The 23,205-nt window shown below is 44.8% G+C and overlaps 1 protein-coding gene across 3 annotated transcripts in view; it reads left to right on the forward strand.

The window, feature by feature from the left end:
- Positions 1-23,205, forward strand: part of ALG9 (ALG9 alpha-1,2-mannosyltransferase) — a 100,706-nt gene that overhangs the window by 56,745 nt on the left and 20,756 nt on the right. The window contains exons 14-15 of one of the 3 annotated variants that reach the window (XR_003852176.1): positions 781-902; positions 18,398-18,478. Coding sequence is in view for 2 of the 3 variants with exons in the window: in XM_029573147.1 (XP_029429007.1) it covers positions 18,398-18,528 (131 nt within the window). In the remaining variant the exon portion in view is untranslated. Of the gene's footprint in view, positions 1-780; positions 2,537-18,397; positions 18,529-23,205 lie in introns of those variants that run through there. The other 2 variants (XM_029573148.1, XM_029573147.1) reach the window with 2 other exon arrangements.

A 23,205-nucleotide genomic window follows, 5' to 3' on the forward strand; every position in this document is an offset into this window, starting at 1 on the left:
AAACTAATCCACGATGAAAAAGCTGATTGGCTTAACACTGCACTGAGCGTACATGTCCCGCAAAGAAACCTGAGATCTGCTAATAAGGCTCTACTAACTGTCCCCTCTGTCAAAACAGCACGCCTCACGCAAGTTAGGGAGAGAGCATTATCTCTGGCTGGCCCCGTGCTATGGAACACCATGCCCCTCGAAATAAGGCTGCAGAGAAATCTGAAAATATTCAAAACCAATCTGAAAACTTGGCTCTTTAAACAAGCTTTTTATAAAGATAAAGAGAAGGAGAAAAACAGTTGATTGTTAAGGACGCACCAAACTAGAAGTTGTTACTTGTAACCTACAAATGCACATTAATGTTAAATTCAAGCCGCCTAATATGTTCCCAACAGACAAGCTTAACTTACACACATAGTTTATTGTAATGAATTGTTACCGTACTATGATGGCACATGATTAATTTGTAATCTATACCACTCATATTTTCATTATCGTGCCTTGCTGTAAACCGTTGTGATGGTTATCTAACTTAACGACGGTACAGAAGAGTTTGTTTATAAATAAATAATGACTCTTTGAGGTACTCCCTCATCTTAATAAAGTTGTTTGGTTTTTCCCCTGTAGTATAGGCCCCTTGCCCCCTGACAGTGACATCAGAAACACTCTCCCCATTTATAAGCCCTGGCTTCAGTATTGCTCTCTCCCATGGCTGTTCTGTTTAGCAGTTGCTGGAGCAGTTCTTCTGCTGACAATCCAGAACCACCTTGGTTTTATTTTATTCTGCAGCTGGGACGCCTCAGTTAACATCTGGCACATTGAAATCGCCTAGCAATGGCACCTCCCTCTCAAAGCAACTTTGTGAATGTCTTCAATGAAATCTCTCGCCATTTCTTCTGCCTGCGAAGGAGGTCTGTAAAACTCACCAGTCGAAATGGATGTTCCAGTCTTTCTTTCTAGATTAAACCACAGTGCCGCCTCCTTTGCCTCATAAAGCCTGCAGTTCTATTGCTTTAATATTAATTTTTGTATATAGCACCACTCCTCCTGCCGTGTCCTTCCTGAATAGATTATAGCCTGGTGTAACTGTATCCCAGTAATGGTTCTTTATGTATCGCTTATCTGGGACGGCACTGTATCCAAATCAGCCTGTAGATCTGGGACTATATTTCCCATACTGTGAGCATTAGTGTACATAACTTTCCAGATGTTGTCCTTTTTTTTCCCATTTCTCTTTAAGTGTTTATAGATTGATTGATCTGAGTACTACTTCTTCCCTTAGGCTTTGTCCATCCCAATGATCGAGCCACACATGTCACCTGGGGATGAGTAATAAAGTGATGATTAGTCATCCACATTTCTAAATATGTAGAGTCCTATTAAACTCCATGGGTGCACTCAACACTTCTCAGCAAATGACAGGCTGCAGCTTCTGCATTTTTAGAACAAGCATTTTATGTAATACTTGTGTTTATGCTGATTTGTTTTATGGTTATTGTATTTTTATTGTGCTAACAAGGGTATTAGGATTTATTAGAAAATGAAATATTAGTGCTGGCAAATCAGCAGCCAAAGGCAGCAGACTCTACTCAACAATTAAAAAAAAAATGCAGCATTGAAAACTAAATTGTTTGTTTTTTTTTTCCCATTCTTTCCCATTTTCTGTTAGTAATAATGCCCCTGACAGTGGGCATTATCAGATTCTTGCCCTGATCTTTGTCTCAGGACATCTAACTCTTGGCACACACAATTATCTTATGATAAGGCCCATAGCAATGGGTTTATCTCGTTGTTATTAAAATGCAGGTGGACTTCCAGCCAGTCAGAAGGCAGAGTTTGGGTTGTTGACTTCTCCTTTGGATACGTACCTCCTGAGATGAGCGTAAAATACAATTTCTCCTTCATCCATGCAGACCAGTCCAGAAGAATGGAGACAGAGAAGAAAAGGCTCACTGATGTCACCCTGTATAGCCATCGGTGCTGACTCAACCTGCCAGTATTCTCTGTCTCCAGCAGATGGTAGGCAAGCATCCCGTGCAGTGGACTGAGAGCTGGATAGACGATGGATTCTGGTAGGGGCCTGCAGCAGAAGTGAAAGTCGAGCACTCCCTCCCTCGGCTGAGCAGAATCCTGAGTCCAATTGATACAGATTGAAGGCGGCTCCTGCAGTGAGAGAATTTTTCTCCCTCAGGTGGCGCAGCGCCAGGATCAGGGGGCTTCCAGCATGGCTAGTAGGATTTGGGGGTTATTTTCTTTCTTTTTTTCCCACCTCTTTGTAGCTCCCTTCCTGCCCCCCCCCCCCCACACCTCACCCAATTTAGGTTCCCTTGGCTGGCTCCTCTCTCTTGAGTAGAGTTTTTGGTTGGTTACTTGGTAGTGGATAAAGTTTAAAAAAAAAAAAGAGAGTAGGGACTGTCGAGGGTGAATGCCTGTACGGCTGCCTTTTTCCCCACCGTGGGAGCAATTACAGGTGGCAATGGCTTCTTCGGCAAAAGCGGTGCAGAGCTGCTTTCCCTCATCAGTTAGGGGCCGCAGGGGATTAGTCCGTAGTAGCAGTTAAGCATTTTGCGGGGGGGGGGGGGGGGGGGGAGCTAATGGCAGCTGGCACAGCTGAGGTGTTTTTTCTCTCCAGCCAGTGAGGAGATCACCACAAATATTTCGGCAGCCACGTTGAAGCCGTGGACGAGTGAGACGGATTTGGAGCCTCCTTCCCTCGTTCCCATTGAAGCAATTTTTGCGGGTGCAGCAGATGTAAATGTCAACATTTTGTTGTTTTCCCTGTGGCGTCCTCTCTTTCATGTTCTGGGCTTTGGCTTCCAGAGAATTTTATGAGATGCCTTCAACAGGCCTTCTTGGGAGGGGATCAGAGTTTGGTCCCTAAATCCACCCCTGTAATCAGACAGAACTGAAAGTCCAGACCAGAGGAGCAGAGGGGCATGGAGGAGGAGCCCTGTGAATCTGAGGATTCCTTGGGAGTCTTTATGGTTCCAAGGGCTGCTGATAGTGGAGAGGTGCAAGAGGAGGGAGACCATCCTCCGGGAGGCGAGGACAGCTCTGCTGTGGTCTGCCTCTTCTGTAGAGAGGAACTTTTTTTCCTTGATATCACAGTCCTTGGAGACTATGAATCTTGTGAATGTTAAGATGGAGGAGAAGTCTCCCTCAGCAGAGGACTCTATTAGGGTCAGGATTGGGAGACCATTTATCCCAATTCTTTGCATCCAGTGGTCTATGATTTGGATTGGGTTCCCCCTGAGGCAAATTTTAAAGAACTGTAATTGAATCCATTGGTTCTTCAGAAAAGGGTCGGTTTGAGTAACTAAGGTGGATATCTTGGTGTGCTCAGTAACCAGGAGGGCCATTGTTCCTGTCAGGTAGAGCCACTTTGAAAGATGCAGAGGTCAGAAGCTAGCCTAAAAGCACCAATCATGGCGCAGCAGATAGCATTGAGTAGCTGCATTATGGCACAGTCTGGCTTGCACTTGCCTCAACACATTCAAGAGGATCTCCTTCAAGCAAAGCAGATTTTAGGAGAATGCTACTTCCTTGGAGCCAGGGGCAGCTTAATTGACTGATGCCTCTTTTGTTTTGGTACGGCCGGCCGGGGGAATCATGGTTTCCATTGTGGCAGCTGCAAGGCTTCTTTGCTTGCGCAGTTGGACGGCTGACTCCAATTTGAAGTCCAATCTGACAGTCTTTCTTTTAAAGGCAATCCTTTATGTGGAAAGGATCTTGGAGAGATGGCCGAGGTATGGGGAGGCTCTAAGCTGCCAAGATTACCGAAGGAAAAGGCCAAGAGCTGTTATCCAGGCGGCTCTGGTGAATGGTAGATTCTGTGATACTATGGGAAGCTTCAGGGGCAGCCCTGCAGCTCTCAGAAGATGCAGCCTATTTGGCAGTCATCAGAAAACAGGGGGGTTGGAAAAGAAAGCTCCTCTGGCACAGCCGAATCAATGTTGGGACACCCAATCCCTAATTCAGGTGGTAGCCGATCATCTGTCCCAGTTTTATCAGATCTATGTCCTTGTTATCTTAGCTCAGTGCGACTTTAATGTGATTGGGAAAAGTTTCGCCCTAGAATTCTTTCATCCCGTTTCAGAAGCTTCTTTGGGTTTAAGGTGGAGGAGATGTGGGGGTTTGACACTGGGACTTTATGAAGACGGGTAGGGAGGTTATGATTACTAATTGATTCACGTCCTGTCTTGACTTGTTATCCTGGTGTACGCAAGAAACAGTGTGCACCAGATTCTGATTGTATTGTTCAGTCTAATAATAATAAAAAGATTTAAATTATTATTATTATTGCCATTCTGTCCAAAAGAGAGAGGCAATATCAGGGACTTTAGATCGTCTTCTTTCATTTGAGGCGGTGATTCCAGTTTCTGCATCCCAACGAGGGGCAATGCTCGATATTTCATCTACTTTGTAGTACTCAAGGAGGGAGGTTCTTTTTTGCCCGGTTCTAGATTTGCGGGGAGTCAGCAGTTTCTCCGAGCGTCTCATTTCAGAATGGATAACATTGAAGTCATTGATGGTGGGGAGGAATGGAAGATTCTTAAACGTCAGACTCCGATTGGAGTTGAAGCTTTATAACCCCGTAAGATCAGAACATCAGAAGTTTTCTTCGTTTTGCAGTGCTAGGGGGTTGTTATTAATTCTAGGCTCCACTGTTTGGTATAACCACGCTGTCACAGCCCTTCTCAGAGGTGATGGTACTAGTAGCCGGAGCATTGAGGAAACAAAGAATTCGGGTTCACCCCTACCTGGTCGGTTAGCTGATCAGAGCGAAATTGGCATAGGAAAGTGTACATGATGGTTCGCGTCTTGCAAGTGTTAGGCAGGGTGTGACTTTTTTCCAAGAACATTCCCATTCCGTCCTGGACATTGGGAGTAATTGGGAGCTGTCTTTCTCAGAGAGCGGGTATATTAGGTTGACAAATCAGGGGATTTGAAGCTGGAACTTTTCCTTCAACTTGGGCAAGGTGATCAAACATGGAGTTATCTACAGCTCCTGGGTCCATGGCGGCAACATTGGATCTATGTCCTGGGCAAGGTCTCATATGAGGCCTCTTCAAAGAGCATTGCTGTCCAGATGGGCCTCTCAGTCAGGTCTATTTCTTCAGGCTTCCAGCTGTGCTATGGAGGCAGATCAGATTTTGCTGGTGGCCAGACATTGGCAGCTTGGATGGAGGAATGGAACTGGACTTGCCTGCAGAATCACAGCAGTAACTGAGGCCTGTCCTTTCAATTGGGGAGCTCCTTGTCTCTATCCATATCGCAGGGCTTCTGGCTGCAGGAGGAGGTGAAATGTTCCTTCATTCATTTGGAAATCAAGGTGATTACATTGCCTCTGTTTGTGGATCTCCTTAGAGGCCATGCTATCAGACTTCTACCGGGCAGTGCTAGGGTGGTGGCTTATGTGAACCATCAGGGAGAGGCATCAAGTGTCCTCAGGTGTTGGAGGAAATAGTCCTACTTCTTCATTGGACAGAGGTGAATCTGAAATGCCTCTCTGCCTTGCACACAGCCAGTGTGGAAAATGTTTGGGTGGACTATCTCTCATTCCCAAGTGAGTTCAGAGAGTTTGTGGGGCATCTTTCTAACAGAGGTGCTGCTGTGGGGTACTTCACTTCACAGGGAAAGCACTAGGAGCTGGGCCCTCTCTCGGCAGAGGGACACCTAGAGGACAAGTCCTGTTCTGGGTGGGTGGCTGGGGCCTAAGGTTGGTTGTTCAGATATTTGAGGGTGGGAGTGGGGGGAGAATGAATTCCTGAGAGTTCGTATGAGGATAAGTAGTAGTCTCCAAGGAAGAAAGGTTTAAGTCCATATTTCTCATCTGTCCAGAGAGAGAACTTGGAGGTTTGGAGAAAATAAAGAGGATTCCTTTTGGTGGGAATTGAGAGATAAGTGCCAGGCTGAGGAAAGTACTGAAGAGATATTGACTTAGAAAAACGAATCAGCCAGAGACTCATCTGCTGTGAAATTTGGAAGAGAATAGTGAGAGAGAAGGAGTGCTGCCTCCAGAAACACAGGTAGTAGGGAAGATCTCAGAGAGGAGGGTTACTTCCTCAGCGAGCTTACCTGCTAAGGATGTGCACCATTTTATTAATATGAGCGACTGAGTATATTTTTCTTGTTCTTGGACTTATTTTTCTGACTTATTTTGTGCAACAAACCCTTGGTGTACACTGTGGATTTTGTTTACAGTGACAAGTAAAGGCTTTATTTTGAACAGCCTTTGTGTGCAGTGTGATTTATTTTTTTGGCTAACTGGGTATGGACTAATGTGCAACAGAGCCCCAAGAGAAGATAAAACCCCAAGGACCTTGAGAAAGAGATATTTCCCCTCCTTATGGGAAGGACCCTCCCCAGTGAGCCCCTGCTCCTTTTGTCCAGATCATGGCAGGGGGCTCTGAACCCGCAAAATCTTACAATTGCTCTCTCTGCACCTGTGTCTCCTCCCTTGACCCAAATATGCTCCTTTCAATATGGCCAAGACCCAGTGGACCTTTTAGTCGCTCTGAAAATGAGCATGCGCCCTGTGCTCATAACCTGGGTCGTGACTTTTCTCCAGCCCTTGGAACAGGAAGTTCCTGAAAAGCACAGTCACCCAGGTAAAGTTGGCTGGCTCAGGCTGGTTTTGATAATTATTTGGTTAGAATGAACTTTGAACTTGATATGCCCACGGTTCAGCTCTCCTGCTCCTCACTTAACTTAAGCCCACGTGACCAAACAAAAAAAGAAGCACGGGGACTAGTAAGGAATGACCTGTATTCTGTTTGCTTTTAGAGCGGGGGGGGGGGGGGGGTTCTTCCAAGGTTTTTCTGTCTGTACACAAGTATTACAGAAGTCACGGCATCTCTCCGCCAGTTAGACAGCAAGAGAGAGAAAGCAGTTTGCTGCAATTGTATGTCAAGGGGCAAATTCAGTGGCAGTTACCGGGCTCACAGAGAGCTAGGGGGGGACCTTCCTTACAAACTTGGGGCTACTCTGTATCGCGTCCTGCGAGTACTCGCTCTTTGGGTTTGAGAGGGAAGAGTAGGCGAGACCCCCAAATCACTTTGTAGTCCTCCTGACGAACCAGCACAAGACACAACCCCATGAAGCAGATCGTTTGCAGCTTCTGCTGACTTCCGGAGTGACTTGAGAAGTTTTGCAGCTCTTCTCTTGCAGGGAGTTTTTTTTTATTTTTTTTTTGTGAGCTGCCATCTTGGTGAGCTGTTTTGATATTCTGTGCAGAGAATAAAAAATACAGCTGTGCCTTGTTAATCATATCTCATTAAAGTATCTCGGTAATTGTTCTTAATGATACAGTGCAGTCCTCTCATGGTGAACCCTGCTGCAGTGAATGGCACTCAAGCGTACCCATGTTTTTTTCCCTCTAAGGCGGACTGCGGCCAATTGGAAGCCCTTTTCTGAAACGTTTAGTTTCAGTAGAGGGGATTTTCACAGCTGTAAATCGGATGGGCCTGCCTCGGCTGCCTGTGAGAGATGAAAAAAAAAAAAATGAAGCCACAGACTGGATTTACTGTTTTTTGGGATTTTTGTTTAAATGAGCTGCATGCAAAGGTTAGCAGAGGGCGCAACGTTGACACAGATAAAGGCTCAGGCGGAAGATGGGCCTTTCCTAGAATGCTACTTGGCCAATAGCAAGTGGCTGCCGTTTCCGGATAATGCATTAAGGATTCTGCTTCTGGAGTCAGTATTTAGCTGATGCTGAAACAACCATGGCTTCTACTGTCGCCAGTGGCAATCTTTCGTGCCCGCTGAAGCTCTGTAGGAGTGGCCTTATAAAAGGGCTGTGTGCCCTCGAGATTACCATTCTAAAGCACATCATGTGCCGGGATACTATTCACAGAACAGCGGAGTTTGTATCTTTCCTAGGATTTCAGTGCTCTTATTTGGATTTGATTTTGTAGATTTTTGTTGGCGCTTTTCTTTTCCTTCCTCCTTGTTATGGATATAAATTTGAAAAGAACTGAAGCCTTTTTGCGCCACATTTGTTTAGTGGAACTTGGCAGAATGAACCGGTCCTCAGGACGGCTGCTGGCCTCGATGGCACCTTGGGCGGGGGTGGGGGAAGGCTGGGCCGGGCTGGATTTAGGCATAGGCAGCATGGGAATGTGCTCTCTCTCGGTTCTGGGGTTGAAACTCTCTCCATCCCTGGTCCTCTGGTCTTAAATCCGTCCCTGGGGGAGGGGCGCCTTCCTCTGGTGTCGCTGCCGGCTGTGGGGGGGAGGGAGATCCTGCTTCTATGACCCAGTTGGCTGCGCAAGCTTTACTTCTGGTACGACTCCAGGCAGTCGCCCGCCTTACTCGCCCATCCCAAAGGTCCCGCCTAATTTTCACGTCTTTGCCTCCGCACCTCAGATCCAGTCACCGTGAAACCTGATTGCAAATTATATTTAGTTAGCCATGGTGCAAATTAAATGAAACTGCTGCTCGTGTTCCAAGGAACTTGTTCCTATGCCTCTGGCTGAGCTTCCTGGTTTGCTTCCAGTTTTCTCTGTGGTGCAGCAACAAAACCGATCTAGTCAAGCCTGGTCGTGTTCCTGGGCTATTCCCGGGGCCGCAGCAGGCCCAAATGCACTACACCGCCACTAGTACAAATTTTGGCTTTTGTGTGGCATAATGCTCGGAACACTTAATAGACAGAGAGATGCAAGCAGTGCTGAAATCGATGGCAAATTAATATCAACACATTCGCTTTCTGCATTCTGTGGTGTAGTATCTAAACCATTCGTTATTCTGCTAGGGCAGCACCCACAACCCATTAGAATATTTTCTCCATTTGCAGAGATTAATTTACTTGTCGTGCTCCACAGGCATGTTCTGAAGGTTATATCTGGAGTCAATAATTTGTTTTACATAGAAAAAGGCAATAATTACTTCTTCTATACAGTGCATGGTCCGAAACGGGATCCTAAGATGATAACTGGTTTCCTAGGCTCTGCTTGCATTTCTAAATCACTTTTGTGGATTGTATTGCCATCAAAATCCCCAAATTGAGTTACCTCTTCATAATAAATTGGGATTCCGATATTAAGTGCTGGGTATTAAATCTAACAGTAATTATACAGAGATGCAGTTAGAGGCCGGCAGATCGGCCTGATTTTTCTGTTCTGCATCTGCCTTTCTCCAGAATTCTCTCGACTAAGTTTCTAGTTCTTGAATTTGTCATAAATTTGTCTTAATTTTGCAAAGAGGATCTCTGGTCAACAAGGTGGGGCTTTAACCCCTCAGGAACAAGTTGATGATTTTATTATTTTTCACAACCAAGCCTCTCGACTAATTCCAGCCTCTCAGGAGCACTTGGTGCCATCCCTGATTTTCTGACTTCGGCCTCCTCCGGCATTCTGGGGTTTATTTTTGGCCATCTCTGTCCGTGCTAGGCATGGACCGGGAATGGAGTGATTGCAGTCACTTCGTCCTCACGTCAGTGCAGAATTACCTGACTCTGCGGTTAAAAGATCCATGCTGTATCCGTGCACGATTTCAGAAGTGCACATAGAAAAGTAGGAGCATGCATCCTATCTGTTATAACAGTATTGGATATAGGAGTATGGAAAGACCCATGTGCACCTCGTGTGTATATTATAAAGTGACCAGAAAGCACCATGTCACAAAGGTCAGGCTGACCCAGACCTGCTTTTGCCTCATTGCATCTATAGATTTCTAGTTCCAGTTTCTTCAAGCATGGCAGTCAATACAAGTTCATAGATTCAGAGGAATAAAAGTCACACATTTACAGACCAGATGGCCCATTCCGTCTGCCTGTCCCTGATGATATGGAATTATTGGTAACCTCAGGGGTCCAGAATAGCTCGTCTGCTACACACAGAGTGATGTGATCTTGTGGTTTTTATTTTATTTTATTTTTTTAATCTGATGTTTGTCTTTTTGCACTAAAATCGGAAGAACTGCAAATCCCAGAATGCTGTTGGCTGAGAAAAAAGAAAGAATGAGAGAGTTTGCCCCTTGTGACCTTAAGCTCTGGGGTCTCTAAGTGACCTGTGGCAGCCAAATGCCCGCATCCCTCCCATCTGATGCTGCTATAAATATTCAAAATTGCTTGTGGCACAAATTAGCTGATTTTTTTTTTTTTTAAGCCAGGCATTTTCTTTCACCGGAGAATAATACTTATCCTTTTGGCAAAAGTAGTGAGAACTGTGTGGTGATAAGACTGAGGCTTTTTTTTTTTTCTTCTCTTAATGACATCTAACAAGTTGCAGAGATAATAACCACTTAGCCTCTTTGTACCAATTTAGATTTTGGCCTCCTGGTATCGGCTTATAAAAACACTTTGTCTCCTTTGTGCCGTTCCCCATTGTAAATGTAATAACATTGCTTAAATTCTATCCAAGAAGGGTCCTCATTTAGAGGAAAGGGAAAAAAAAAAAAAAACAACCCTCCCCTCCCCCTCCCGCTTATTACCCGGCCTATTCATGTAATTTTGTGAGTTCAGCAAGAGCAGCGCACAGCTATCAGTGGGGCATTCAACAGAAATCAGCTGCCTCCATGCTGCGTCTTGTGAAGAGCTTGTCAACGCCATTGTGTCTCGCTAATATAATCCCAGCACAGATCCAATGGAACAAAAAAAAAAAAAGAGGGGGGAGGCATTTTAGCTTAGCTTTTTTTTTTTTTTCCCTCTCTCTATGCCTTTGGGCTGATTACGGTGGAAGAACACAAAGGCGCTGTTGATATTTTCGTGGAAAATGCCAATTTCTCCTGAATGGCCTCCTGATGATTCCCTCGCAGCCCCCCCCCCCCCCCCTCCACATTGGAAGCTCCCAAGGTTTCTGTGCCAGTCAAAAGGAGCGAGGTTTTTAAAATTCTTATTTGAAGAAAAAAAAAAAATTTTTTTTCTTTACGTTTTTTCTGCTGTTTTTGTTGCTCGTGAAAGGCGCTTAAAATTACCAGCTCAGGTTTTCCGCTCTGCGACCTCAGGAGCAGGACTTTGCTCTTCAGGTTGGTTCACTCCCTGAGCTCATTCAGTCCATTCTTAGCAATCCACACACACGCACACTTTATCTCCACAAAAAAAATCAAATCAACCAGCCCGCCTGGTTTAAGGTAAATGAGCTCAGTTTGACCGGGATTGCTCGTTGCTTTCTCTGTTCTATTAAATCCTGGAATGCATACAGGACTCTTGGGTATGGTAACATACAGTAGCGAGACTTCAGTTGCTAGTCTCAGGTAAAACAGAAAGAACATTAAAGATTAGGGCTGGAGTAAACCCCACTCTTAAGAACTTGTCTTATAGAAACATTTAACTTTTAAGCCTAATTTAGAATGTTTGACACATGGGGCACATACATGTAGCTAGGCTTTAGCTCCATCCAGCTTCGCTGCTTGTAGATTTATTAAAACACCTATTCATTTTGCAGATTGCAGAGCACCCGAGCCCTCTGGGTCCCTGGGAGCCCAAAGCAGCCACCGTAAAAAAACATTGAAGGGTCATGCAGCGGTCAGGATTTCACCCACCGGAAGGGTTATTAAGGGGATTAGTTTAAAGCTTCCTTCCTGGATTAGCTGTGTTGTGGTCGTCTGCACCTTTTAGGTTAATCTCTTCTGTCTGCTGAGCTCTGTCATTGAGTCGGGCACTGCTCTCTTCCTCCATACAAAAGGCTGCTTGTTTGGAGGGATTGTCTGTATGCTAGAACTGAGGGTTGATAATCGGGGTGGTGCATATTCTCTGTTCCTCCTGCAGGTTCAAGCTATTTTTGTCTTGAATTCCTTGACCCAGCCTTCTCTGTTTTTAAAAGAGAATATTGGTCTTTCTCGCACCGGATTCAGAGAGTGAAACATCTCGAGCCCCACAGTGGGGAGTTAGTTCAAGGGTGGCCAACCCTGGTCCTCAAGAGCCTCTAACAGGTCTGGTTTTCAGGATATCCGCAATGAACATGCATGAGATAGATTTGCATGCGCTGTTTTTTTTTATTGTGCAAATTTATCTCATGCATGTCCATTACGGATATCCTGAAAATTAAGCCTGTTTGAGGCTCTTGAGGACTGGAGTTGGCCACCTCTTGTCCAGCTGTCTGTTGTCTTGGGCCTAGCGATATTGGTTGAATACTTGTCCATTGTTACCTTTGAAAGTAGTTGCTCTTGAATCATTTGGAAATTCCAAACCCTGGAGCGGTGACTGGAAGAGAGAGGAGGCAGCGCATGTGGCTTGTGCCCTTCCTTGAGTTCTGTATAAAGCGGCACTAGATACAGGCGCGGCAAACCCCAGGGCCAGACGGAAAAGGGGGCCCAGAAAAATAGCACGAGTGCCAGTAAGTGACCTGAACTCCGCCCAAGCAAGTGGGCCAGGGTGGTGGGCGAGGGATCCTGAAAGGAAAAAGGAGCCCACAGACCCCCCCCAAAAAAGGAAGGCGGCTTGCTGCCCTGATCACCCAGCGGCAGTAGGAAGAAAAATCAACGCCCAGCCTGTTGCGTGGCCCGCAGTCCCAGGCCCCCCTCCCTCACACAGGCTTCCTGTTACCAGGGAGCTCATGCAGGAGGGGAGTCGGTGCAGGCTCTGTGAATATGTGCGGGCTCGCAGGCCCCATGTTGATGCTGCCAGACAGAAGAGGAGAAGAGGGGGATGGAGATGTGGGAGGAGGAACCTGGAAGGGTCCATGGGGGGGGGGAGGCAAGAGGAAGAGGACCAGGGCAGTGGCCATGGGGGTTGGGCAGGAGGCTAGAGGACGTGAGCAATGGCCATAGAGGAAAAGGCCAGGGAGGGCCTCAGCGCTAAACGTTGCCCAGGGCCACCAGGAACCTAAGGTTGTGGCATTGTTTTCCCCTCCCTTCCCTCACCACTCAAAAGGCAGGCACTGGACCGTGGAGAAGGCCACACCAGCACGTCGTTTGGACGCAGGTTCTGCGACTTTCGTTTCCTGCTCTGATAGCAACCTACCCAAGAGAAAAAGATATTTCAAAGATGAGACCACAAAATGAGTTATGCACAAGATTGTAACAAAGATGTAAAGCCACTTTTACTATCTACAAAATGAGAAGTGCAGCCTAGAAATTTCAAACGTGTATTCACATGTAATGTTTTACTCTATTTTTATAGCCACTTCAAAGGCAGATTTAAAGTACTGAAAAGCTGTAAATTGCCCAAGGATATTAATACTGTATATATATATATATATATCTATAATTTAAAAAAAAAAAAAATCACAAGTATGATCTGAAGTCTGAATCTGCCTCAGAGCTCCAAGTTTGTGCTAAAGGTCCATTCTTTTTCATATTGTGGTGTGGAAAGAAAGGTCAATAAATAGCTATAGGTGAGATCTTTTCATTGGCCTAAATAGAGCTGTGCTTACTTCATCAGGCCCAGACCTGGCACCTATCAACTTAGTCACGTTTCGGTGCAGTGAGTGTATTGGTCACCGGGCTATTGCCTAGAGCGATGTTTCTCAGGCTTGTCAAACCCAAGGCACCACCTACATTAATAAAATGTTGTCTGGCACACCGCCCTCCGTGGAGCGGGTGGTACAGACACGGAGAGAACGCGTGGTCGAATCCTAAAACAGAGGCAGAGCCGCACGTGAACCCATCATGGGTATAAAAGTGCAAGGTAAGGAAGCAGTCGGTGTGCTGTGGGCCGTGGCCTCAAATTAGTGACCTTTTGTCTGGAGCTCCTTCGTTGCTGCTGCTCCCCGAGCACAGAGCAAGTGACGACCAGTGATCGGTGCATGTTCTTGCCCTCTGTCAGCCTGCGGGGGGGGGGGGGGGGGGGGGGGAGGGATAGGACGGAGATGGGAGGAACTCAAAGGAAGAGGGCTCAGGAATGGGCCGAAGAGGAGGTGTCGGGTGGCACCTGTAGCTAGGCAGAAGAGGCCCAAGAAAGGAGCTCCTACACTTGTAAGAGCCACCGCGGGGCCTCTTGTTGCTGTGAAGGTGCCGGCCTGGATGTGAGCATCAGGCAGTGGTGACTTTTCCGTGGCACACCAGATCAAGTGTGAAGGTGCCATGACACACCGGTTGGGGAAACATTGGCCTAGACAAGGGAGTTATTTGGCAGTGAAGCACAGTGTAAGTTGCAGGAACAAATAAAAGCCGGGCCAGCCAATGAGGTGGTAGAATACCAAGAGCCACGGTGCGGCAGCCTGCTGCGGCATCATGGCCTGCTTTAAACTTTGTTACTGATCAAACTGGTAACTTGTCACTTGCTGCCCCTCCTGAATTGAATGCTTTCTCTCTTATTGCTTTTTTTGTAATTTTCACTCTGATTTGTAGTGCTTTCAGGGTGTGCTTGAGTGTGTCTGTGCCAGAATTTCCTTGATGGAGACTGAAGATTCAAAAGATTCATTAGTGATGATGTGCAACAGTGCCTAAAGTTAATGTATTCATTAATGATGATGTTCAATGGTGGTATAGTGGTGCTATAAATTTTTACAGTCTTCATTAGTGATACAATGCATTTTTGGATAAAATAGTACTTTGTATTAATATGATAATCACTAGTGTAGCAGTTTAGCTGTTGGTCAATTAGTGTTATAAATATTATCTTCTTTAGCCATAAACTGCGGTTGTGTATACGAGAGTTCTGTAAATTAATGATGGTCCTTGTTTATGTAGTTCATTTATGGATGTAATCATGCTATAAATTAATATAATGTTTATTAGTGCTGCATTGCAGTTTTGTTTTGTTTTTTCATCCAGGCACATCGATGCTGTTGACTTTGCTTCCAGAACTTTGTTTCAGCAGAGCCACAGAAATGCATCGTGGGCTAACCATCGGCATAGAAATTGGCATTACGGTGACTAACGTTGTTACAGCCGTTGATATACAAACAGTAAACCCTTCTGGGATCTTGGTTTCAGGGTGGATTATTTTAGAGAGCGCAACTGAAATAGAAACTGCTAGCACAAAGGTGCTCTGCTGGCTTCACACCTTTTGCCACTTGTAACTAAATTAATCGTATGTGCAACTGAGCTGCCTTATTGGCTGGCTTCTGAGAACCCAACCCAGCAAGCCTCATGGTGGCGGCTGTAAGACTCAAATATATTGTGGGTGAGGCCTAGAATAAGGAAGTGTAAGGCTGGAATCTTGGATAAGCAGAGGCCTCCAAAGGAGCTTTCACTCTTAGCAGCAGGAAGGGTTGCAGTTAAAAATGGCTCTTTGTTTGTAATTGGACAAGCTTTTTTTTTTGGTAAAAAAAATCCTAGGAATCCGAGATATGCATGGCCGAACGCTGATATGCTGACTCCTGCAGAGAGCTTTTATGGGAAAAATCATTTTCCGAGCAGGGCTAATGACGTCAATCCCCAGTGTGTTTAATTTCCCGAGAGGACTGTCTCACGTGCACAGACGGATTTGCAGTTACTGCCCGGTGCTAACCCCATTTACATATAAATAGAGCCAAGCTGAGAAGGATTTTAAGCATAAACTTGGTTATGGAAGTCAATGAAACGTGCTCTTCTCTGATCATTGAGCACCGAATGGCTGATAATTTCCCAGAGCTAAGAGAGGAGATCAGGCTGAAGGTCTGTGCAGCTGTTCAGGTAGAGAAACAGTGTTTCCCAAGACCTTTAAGAGACATCTTCAGGAGTGATTATCGAAATCAAAGGCCGCAGCGTCTATGAGGAACCGCAGAAATGGTTCTCCTGAGCTAGAGTCTTCCTTTGACTGAGGTTTCTTTTTTTCTTAAGGGTTCTTTCACCTCACTTATGGGCCACCACCGTCAAAGCACCAAAGCCACTTAGAAAATTAGAACGACCAGCGCAAGCAACTGGTATAAAAAAAAGTCAGAGCTGATAATAAAAATAGGTGGCATCAAACAGGCCTGAACGTGGCCATCTCCACTGCCTGCTTCCCTTGTGCTGCCTTAGGTGGTTGTCGCCATCCAGACAGGAAAACTGGTTTCAGAAACTCTAGCATGCAAAGAGTTAGGTACGATGTTGGGGGTTGGCCACGGCCCCTTCCTGTGATTCACCTTGCCAGACCATTTTACCTCCTGGAGGAGGGATGTAACGTGGATTTCCAGGGAAACACAGGTCTTTGATGCATCTGAAGTTGTCAATGTTTCTTCAGCAAATGTATAGCTAAAATGCAATTATCTGACAGCAAATAAATGACTAAAAGATATTTGTAAATTGCAGGCTTTGTTAATTGGCACATCTGTTGCTCCGAGAGCAATAGTTCAGTAGGTTAGTGATAATTATTGTTTCTCTGATGCTCAGTTACTACATTAGTGCCCTATTCAATAAAGGATGTTTGTTGTAGGCACAAACAGGGAGACTCTTTCATCAGACTTTCTCACTTCTGATAACATTTGAGATTCAATGTCGCTGTTTTCTACAAGTATTTGGTTAGTGAAAGAAGTCTTAATAACCCTTTAATTATGCTTCCTTTGAAAGGGAAACAGAGGTCCTTCTGCGTTTTAGGCTATGCTGACAAGGAACGCTGGTGCCATTTAGAGTCTGTTGCAGGCATCTGTTGATGATCCCGTTTTTAGCCGCTCACATGAGTCATTAAGAAAATTGTGAATTGAATGAGATGAATTTCATTTAAAAGTGAAATTATTCTTCTCATCTGCTGTCGGTCTAGCATGCACCCATCCTGACTGGAATGGCTGATAAAAGGAGAAAGTTGTGCCTTCCGACAGCTTTTGAATGCGGTGTATGGTGGTATTATCTGCATCGTTCAGTCTGCCTTTTCCGTGCGGTTATTTCCTTTTTGTTTTGGAGTTTTTAAAGAAAAATATAAGTAGGAGCGAATCAGGCCGGTCACAGGTCTCGGCTTCTGAAAATGCATGCAATGAGCATTGCATCGCACGTTAATTGTGGATGCTCTGACCTTCTCATTGTACTGGCCAGTTTATTGCAAGTTTGGTTTTCTCCTCCAAGGAGCTTCTTGCAATAGTTAGGCGCTAAAAATGGGAATATAAGAAAGATGCATTATCTTTTTGTGTGTGCTAAAAAATACAATGTAATATCACTGGTATTTTTGTAATTTCCTAGGTTTTCTTTCGTGAGTTTGAATATTATTGGAAATTATTTTATTCAGTGTTGTAAATTAATCAGTGATCATGAAATTTAAAGCACTTAACATTTGTTAGAGGCCTCCAGCATGCAGTGCACCCTTATCTGATGCTTCACTAGCATTTATATTTCGGTGCTGTGCCTGGCCAAACACAGCTCTGTCAGTATTACCCCTGATCAGATTCCACATTATTGCTGTAGCTCTGTTACTAGGCCAGTATTCCTCCCTTGTGAGCTGCATCAGCTGTACTATCCAGGATGTAACCTCCACATAACTCTTGTCTGTATAGTTCTGTACTAGACTGTGTCACATCTACTGCTGACTTCTGGACCTCGTGAGCACTGCATTACAGCTGTAATGCAGTGCTCATAAGAAGGGCTATGCTGGGTCAGACCAAAAGTCCATCGAGCCCAGCATCTGGGCTCTGACCATGGTCCATCTGGGTCACTTTGATGTACCCGCAAGATAGAAACGTGACAGCAGCAAAAGACCATATGGCCCATCTAGTCTGCCCATTCACCCAACTTAGCTTTACAGTTCCCATCACTCCTCTCCCATCAAAGGATGCAGTGTCTATAAAGAACTTGGATAGATGGTGAAGGGATTCTCCAGATCCTTTTCGTATTGCTCATTCCCAGACATAAGAGGTGGTGATTCCCAGCACTTGCCTGGCTAATAAGTGTTAATGGACCTGTCCTCTGGAAACTTGTTCAAAACGTAGCAATGTAGAATTAAACTGAGGCTACCCTGGATGGCTTAGTGGCCATGTAGGAGACCTGGGTTTGATTCTGAAGCTTGGTTTATGCTCTCTGAAGACAGCTGGGATTGGGGTTGTTGCAGAGATGGCGTTCAAAACTATTGTGAGGGGAGAGAACATCAACTGTTGCACAACAGTAGCACCCAGTGGCCAGACTCTGAGTGCATGTGCACTGGGTTCTGGAGGGGACTGTGCTCAAAGACTATCGCAGTGGCCAGGCTAGACGGGAGCGGGGAGATGGTTAGAAAGAGGGAAAGTTTCCCAGGTAGTTATGAGCAAAAGCTCATTGCTGATTGCCACTGAACTGGAAACCCAAAGGAATAGGGAAATACTACTGGGCACAAAGAATGTAAATGTATAACAGAGCACTAATCTACTACACCATCCTGCGTTGACAGGATAGGGATATTTGTGTATATTTCTAGAGAGAGAGGAATATTTATTTGGAAACTATGATTTTAAAAAGTGCATGTGGTCTACTCTGTGCAGTAAGAAGTTGAATTTGGGGAATGTTATCATCACAATGTTGAAATACTTTGGGTAATACAAAGTGAGGACGAGTCCTCCTAAATCCATCAGCAGGTTTAGAAATGTTCTTGATGGGACATTTGAAATTCTTCCCTGGCCTTCCGCTCAGTCTGCAAAGGTTATGATTCGTTTCTCTCTTGCAGGTAGATCTTACCAAATGCCACTACTTAGTTGATTTGGACACGGCGACTGAAACTGTCCGAGAGCTGAGATACTCTGCCAAGAGAGATGAGTGGAAAGTCGTAGCTTACAAGCCATTTTTAGACTCATCAAGGTAAACAGAGACTGACGACACATTGCAGGCTTAAAGGCTCATTCTCATGTGGTCCAATAAAAGGAGATATGGCCCTTAAAGAAGCCAGCTCCTTCCAGGAACTGCATGGCTGCCAGAGCTCTGCATGCAGAGTGATCGGAAAACCATGGGACCAGTATTCAGCGTGGGTAAATGGGCTTCAGAAAATTGCTACGATCATATGGTACATTTACATTTTCCTTTGAAAATTATTCTGTTAGCCAAAGAAGTGACGATAGTCACATTTATCTGGATAACTTAGCTGGATAAGTTAGACCGTCTAAAGTTAGTTGGATATACTTATCTGCTTAACTTTTAAAGCTATTTGAGTAGATTCAGCGGCACAGCCACCCTGCTGAATATCCTTCTAAGTTAGCTGGGTAAGCATATCTGGCTAACTTAGCTAGCCAGCTAGCCTTTCAGTATTGACCCCCATACATTTAAAAGAGGGGAAATAACCTAAAACATGATGGCAGAGGTGTCACCAGTGCCCCTCTCGTTTACACTTTCTCCCTTCCTACTGCCATACCATAGCCCTCGGTTGATCCTACGTGTTTTACCCTTGCTTGCCCACCAGTAAGAAGCCCCTGCACTTCTCCCATGCTTTCTTGGATTGTTAGTGGTTTTTGTCTGCATCACCTCTGTTACAGCAAAAGCCTCATTGTCCAGCTTGCCTGGCGATTCATTAAATATGCTGGTTATCTGAGCATACTTTCTTTTTTCATGGGCTCTTCCTCCCCCAAGTTCCCAATTTTCAAAAGCTGGGTTTGCCAGGTGTAAATGCACTTTACCCTTGTAAGTGAGCTTTTGAAAATTGCTACAGTAAATACCATTGAATTGCCAATAGGTTTTACTCTTGTTAAGTGCACTTAATACCGGTAAATAGCTTTTGAAAATTGCTACGAGTTTGTTACATTTACATGCGTAACCCCTTGAAAATTCACCTGTTACTTTTAAATGTTGATTACCAGTCTATTTAAACCTTCTTGTTAGCAATCCCGGCAATATTTCTTTATCTTATGCTCAGTGTGGTGCTGCGGGGCCATGAAAGAGCCCCACATAGTTAAGCTCTGGAATTCATTGCCAGAGGATGTGGTTACAGCAGTTCGTGTAGCTGGGTTTAAAAAAGGTTTGGATAAGTTCCTGGAGGACAAATCCATAAACTGCTATTAATTATTAAGCAATAGTAGCTTGTGATTTATTTAATGTTTGGGTATTTGCCAGGTACTTGTGACTTGAATTGGCCACTGATGGAAACAGGATATTGGGCTTGATGGACCCTTGGTCTGACCCAGTATGGCATATCTTATGCACTTATGTTCTTATGCGTGCACGCTCCCTGTCCCACGGAAGCAGTAAAAAAAAAATGTTTAAAAAGGGCAGGTGACGTCATCCAGTGAAACAGAAAAGCACTCTCAGATCTCAAAAATACCAAGAAGGTTCTCTGAGCATGCATGGGTCTGCCCATGCAGTAGATGATGTATGAGTCTCCTCTGTCTTTTTAATTCCACTTTTGCGAAAGGACGTGGGTTTTTTTGCACTTTCTTGCTCTAGAATTGGTTAGTTCACCTACTGGGTTGCGTCTCTCCAAACAGGATCATTTTATTTATTTATTTACACTCTCTTTTATTTACTGCTTCTACAATGGCAGTTAGATCGAAGCAGTTTACAATAGTAAACATTCATAATAAAATAGAAACAAAATAAGATAAAACTAAACAGATCATTAAACAATAAAAACAAAAGCAAAACAATGCAATAAAAGCAGGACAAATCTCTCAATAGGAACTGTTAGGACTCAAATCTTTGTGACCTGTTTAAATGCGGTGGCGCCATAAGTAAGTTTTTAGGTTTTTTTTTTAAATTCCTTAATATTTAATTGCCTGAGGGAATCAGGGATGGAATTGCAGAGTATGGGAGCAGCCACTGAAAAGGCATGCTTTCTGGTGATCTCTAATCTGGCTACTTTAACATAGGGGACCTCTAGGAGACTTATTCATGGAGCGGAGATGACATGAAGGTTGATACAGTTGCAGAGAAGAGCATAGCCAGATAGCAGATTTTTTATATATGAGGTTGTGGATAATGGATAGAGTTTTGTATTCAAAAAGGAACAGGGAGCCAATGCAATGAACAGAAGACAGGAGTGATATGATCTCGGTGTTTTGAGTTGGTAAGAATATGAGCAGCTGTGTTTTGTACAAGTTGTAACAGATGTAAAGCAGTGTTTGGGTGCCCTAGTTATAATGGATTGCAATAATCTAAACTTGTGAGAAGCAGGGCCTGCAAAACTGTACGAAAGTCGTTGAGGTATAGTAAAGGTTTTAGACATTTTAATAGATGAATCTTGTAGAAAGAGGTTTTTTTTGACATGGATAAGGCTGAGTCCAGCATGACACCGAGACTGCAAACATGGGTTGTGATAGGAATAGAAAAATTGCCAAATGTCAGGTAAGTTGGTGGACCACATTGTGAATGAGTATGGTGGATAAATGTAAGATTTCTGTTTTTGCGGGATTAAGATTTAGACGATTGTGAGATAACCAGGTGTTAATGGAGTTAATGTAAAGACTAGCTATTGATAGAGTCTTGGACCAGGAGCCACTGTAAGTATGAAAAATTGAATATCATCTGCATAGATCTTGAATTCTATGCCTAACCCAGCTAAGAGATGACATGGGGCCATACTGTATCGGCCTGATAGATGGTATTTGCAAGGCTGCCACCTGGTCTGTCCACACCTTCACTGCTCATTACTGCCTAGAAAAGGCTTCACGCCAAGATAGCAGTTTTGGCCAAGCAGTTCTCAAAAGCTTATTTAATAAATTTCTTCAATTCTCCCCAAAACCTCTTCAAAATGCAGGTTGCATATTATTCGCTGCTTAGAAAAACATAACAGAGGAAGAGGACGGCAGCACTCGCCCAACACTGCCCAACCGGCCTGGCATTGACGCTCCATGCAACTAGGAACACTGCTCTCCTCTCCGTCCAGCCTGTCCCTAAGCGTCCACGCTGGCACTGAAAGGCCTTGCGGTGGGAAACCAATTCTCCTGCTCTCCTGACATCATCACGCAGCTGGGATTGAAACCCTGGCCATGCAGCACCAAGGCACCGCAGCAACGGTTGACTACTTCTCGGTAGTGTGAGTTGCTGCTTCGGAGTTCTTCCTTTGCCTTGCCTTCCTGGTCTTCAACCTCATCCAGCCTTGCCCTGCCTTCCTTGTCTCCCATCTGCCTACCCTTGGATTGATTCTCGGTACCGACCTTAGCCTGTGACCTGACCATCCTTGCCATCAGCCCTGACCACAGTCTCACGTTGGAACCTCTCTTCAGTCTTCTCCAGAGACTGTTACCTAAAACCTGCCGGCCCTCAGAACCCAAAGGGATCTGGTAAAGGCAAAGCTGCAGCTCACTCTCTGCATCATCTCCTCCACCAGATGGCAGTGAGGACCTACTGGGCCTTCCCCGTAGGTAGAGTCAACCTCCCTCCAACACAAATGTTTTCATGCAGTCCTTAGCTGCTTTTCATTTGGTACTGGGGGTACGTTCGAGGAGGGGGGAGAGGCTCCTGTACAGAAAGGAGGAGGATAGTACAGCGACATCTTTGGCAGAGAAGGAAGCTCATTGAGTTTCTTGTCTCATGGCTCATATATTTTTCACCAGAACTATTCCTGTTATTACTCATTTACAAAGACTCAAGGACCTGCAGTGAAGTTACTAGGTGATCATTTAAGACAAATTGGAGAAAATACTTTTTTACTCAGCACATAATTAAACTCTGAAATGTGTTGCTGGTTGATGTGATAAAAGCTGTCAGTGTGTCTGGGTTTAAAAAAGATTTGGACGAGTACCTAGAAGAAGAGTCCATAAACCATTATTAACGTGGACTTGGGGAAATTTCCTGCTTGACCCTGGGATAAGCAGCATGGAATCTTTTGACCTTAGGAATCCTGCCAGGCACTTGTGACCTGCATTTCCCACTGTTGGAAACAGGATACTGGGCTCGACGGACTTTTGGTCTGACCCAGTATGGCAGAACTTATGTTCTTTTCTTGTGAAACCTCCAATAAGTAGATTTGCAGCTCTCCCAAGAGCTGCTTCACATTCTTCTCCCTGGCTTGACCACAGGCATTACTGTAGCAAAGGCTGCTGCTCAGCACGTTCACCTTTTCTGGAGGATTGCCAGTTACTTCATTTTTTCTACACAGGCTGCTCCAATCCTGGTTTTATCTGCACTGCATGTTGGGTTTTGCAGTTCCTGCTTTGGTTTTCTTTTTTTTTTTTTTTTTTTAGGGAAAACCAAAACTACATCATCGTGCATGCTGAGAGCCTAGGGTTAGGCCTCAAGGAGATGGACAACAGAGGATAATGGGAAATGGAGTTCACACAGAAGAGAAGGGTGGTTAGTTGGAGGGCCTCGGGGATCGGTCCTGGGGCTGGTTCTGTTACAGCATCTTTGCGAGTGATATTGTGGAAAGATCAAAAGGTAAAGTTTGCCTTTTTGCAGGTGACACTAAAATCTGCCACCGAGCGGACACCCTTGAGGAAGTAAACAGAATGAAAAGTGTTCTAAAAACGCTCAAGAACTGGTCTAGTGATTGCCAGTTAAGATTCAGTGGGGGGGGGAAAAAGAGAGTAAAATCCTGCATTGGGCATGCAG

The sequence above is a fragment of the Rhinatrema bivittatum genome, chromosome 12 (genome assembly GCF_901001135.1).
Source record: "Rhinatrema bivittatum chromosome 12, aRhiBiv1.1, whole genome shotgun sequence".
Classification (NCBI taxonomy): Eukaryota; Metazoa; Chordata; class Amphibia; order Gymnophiona; family Rhinatrematidae; genus Rhinatrema; species Rhinatrema bivittatum.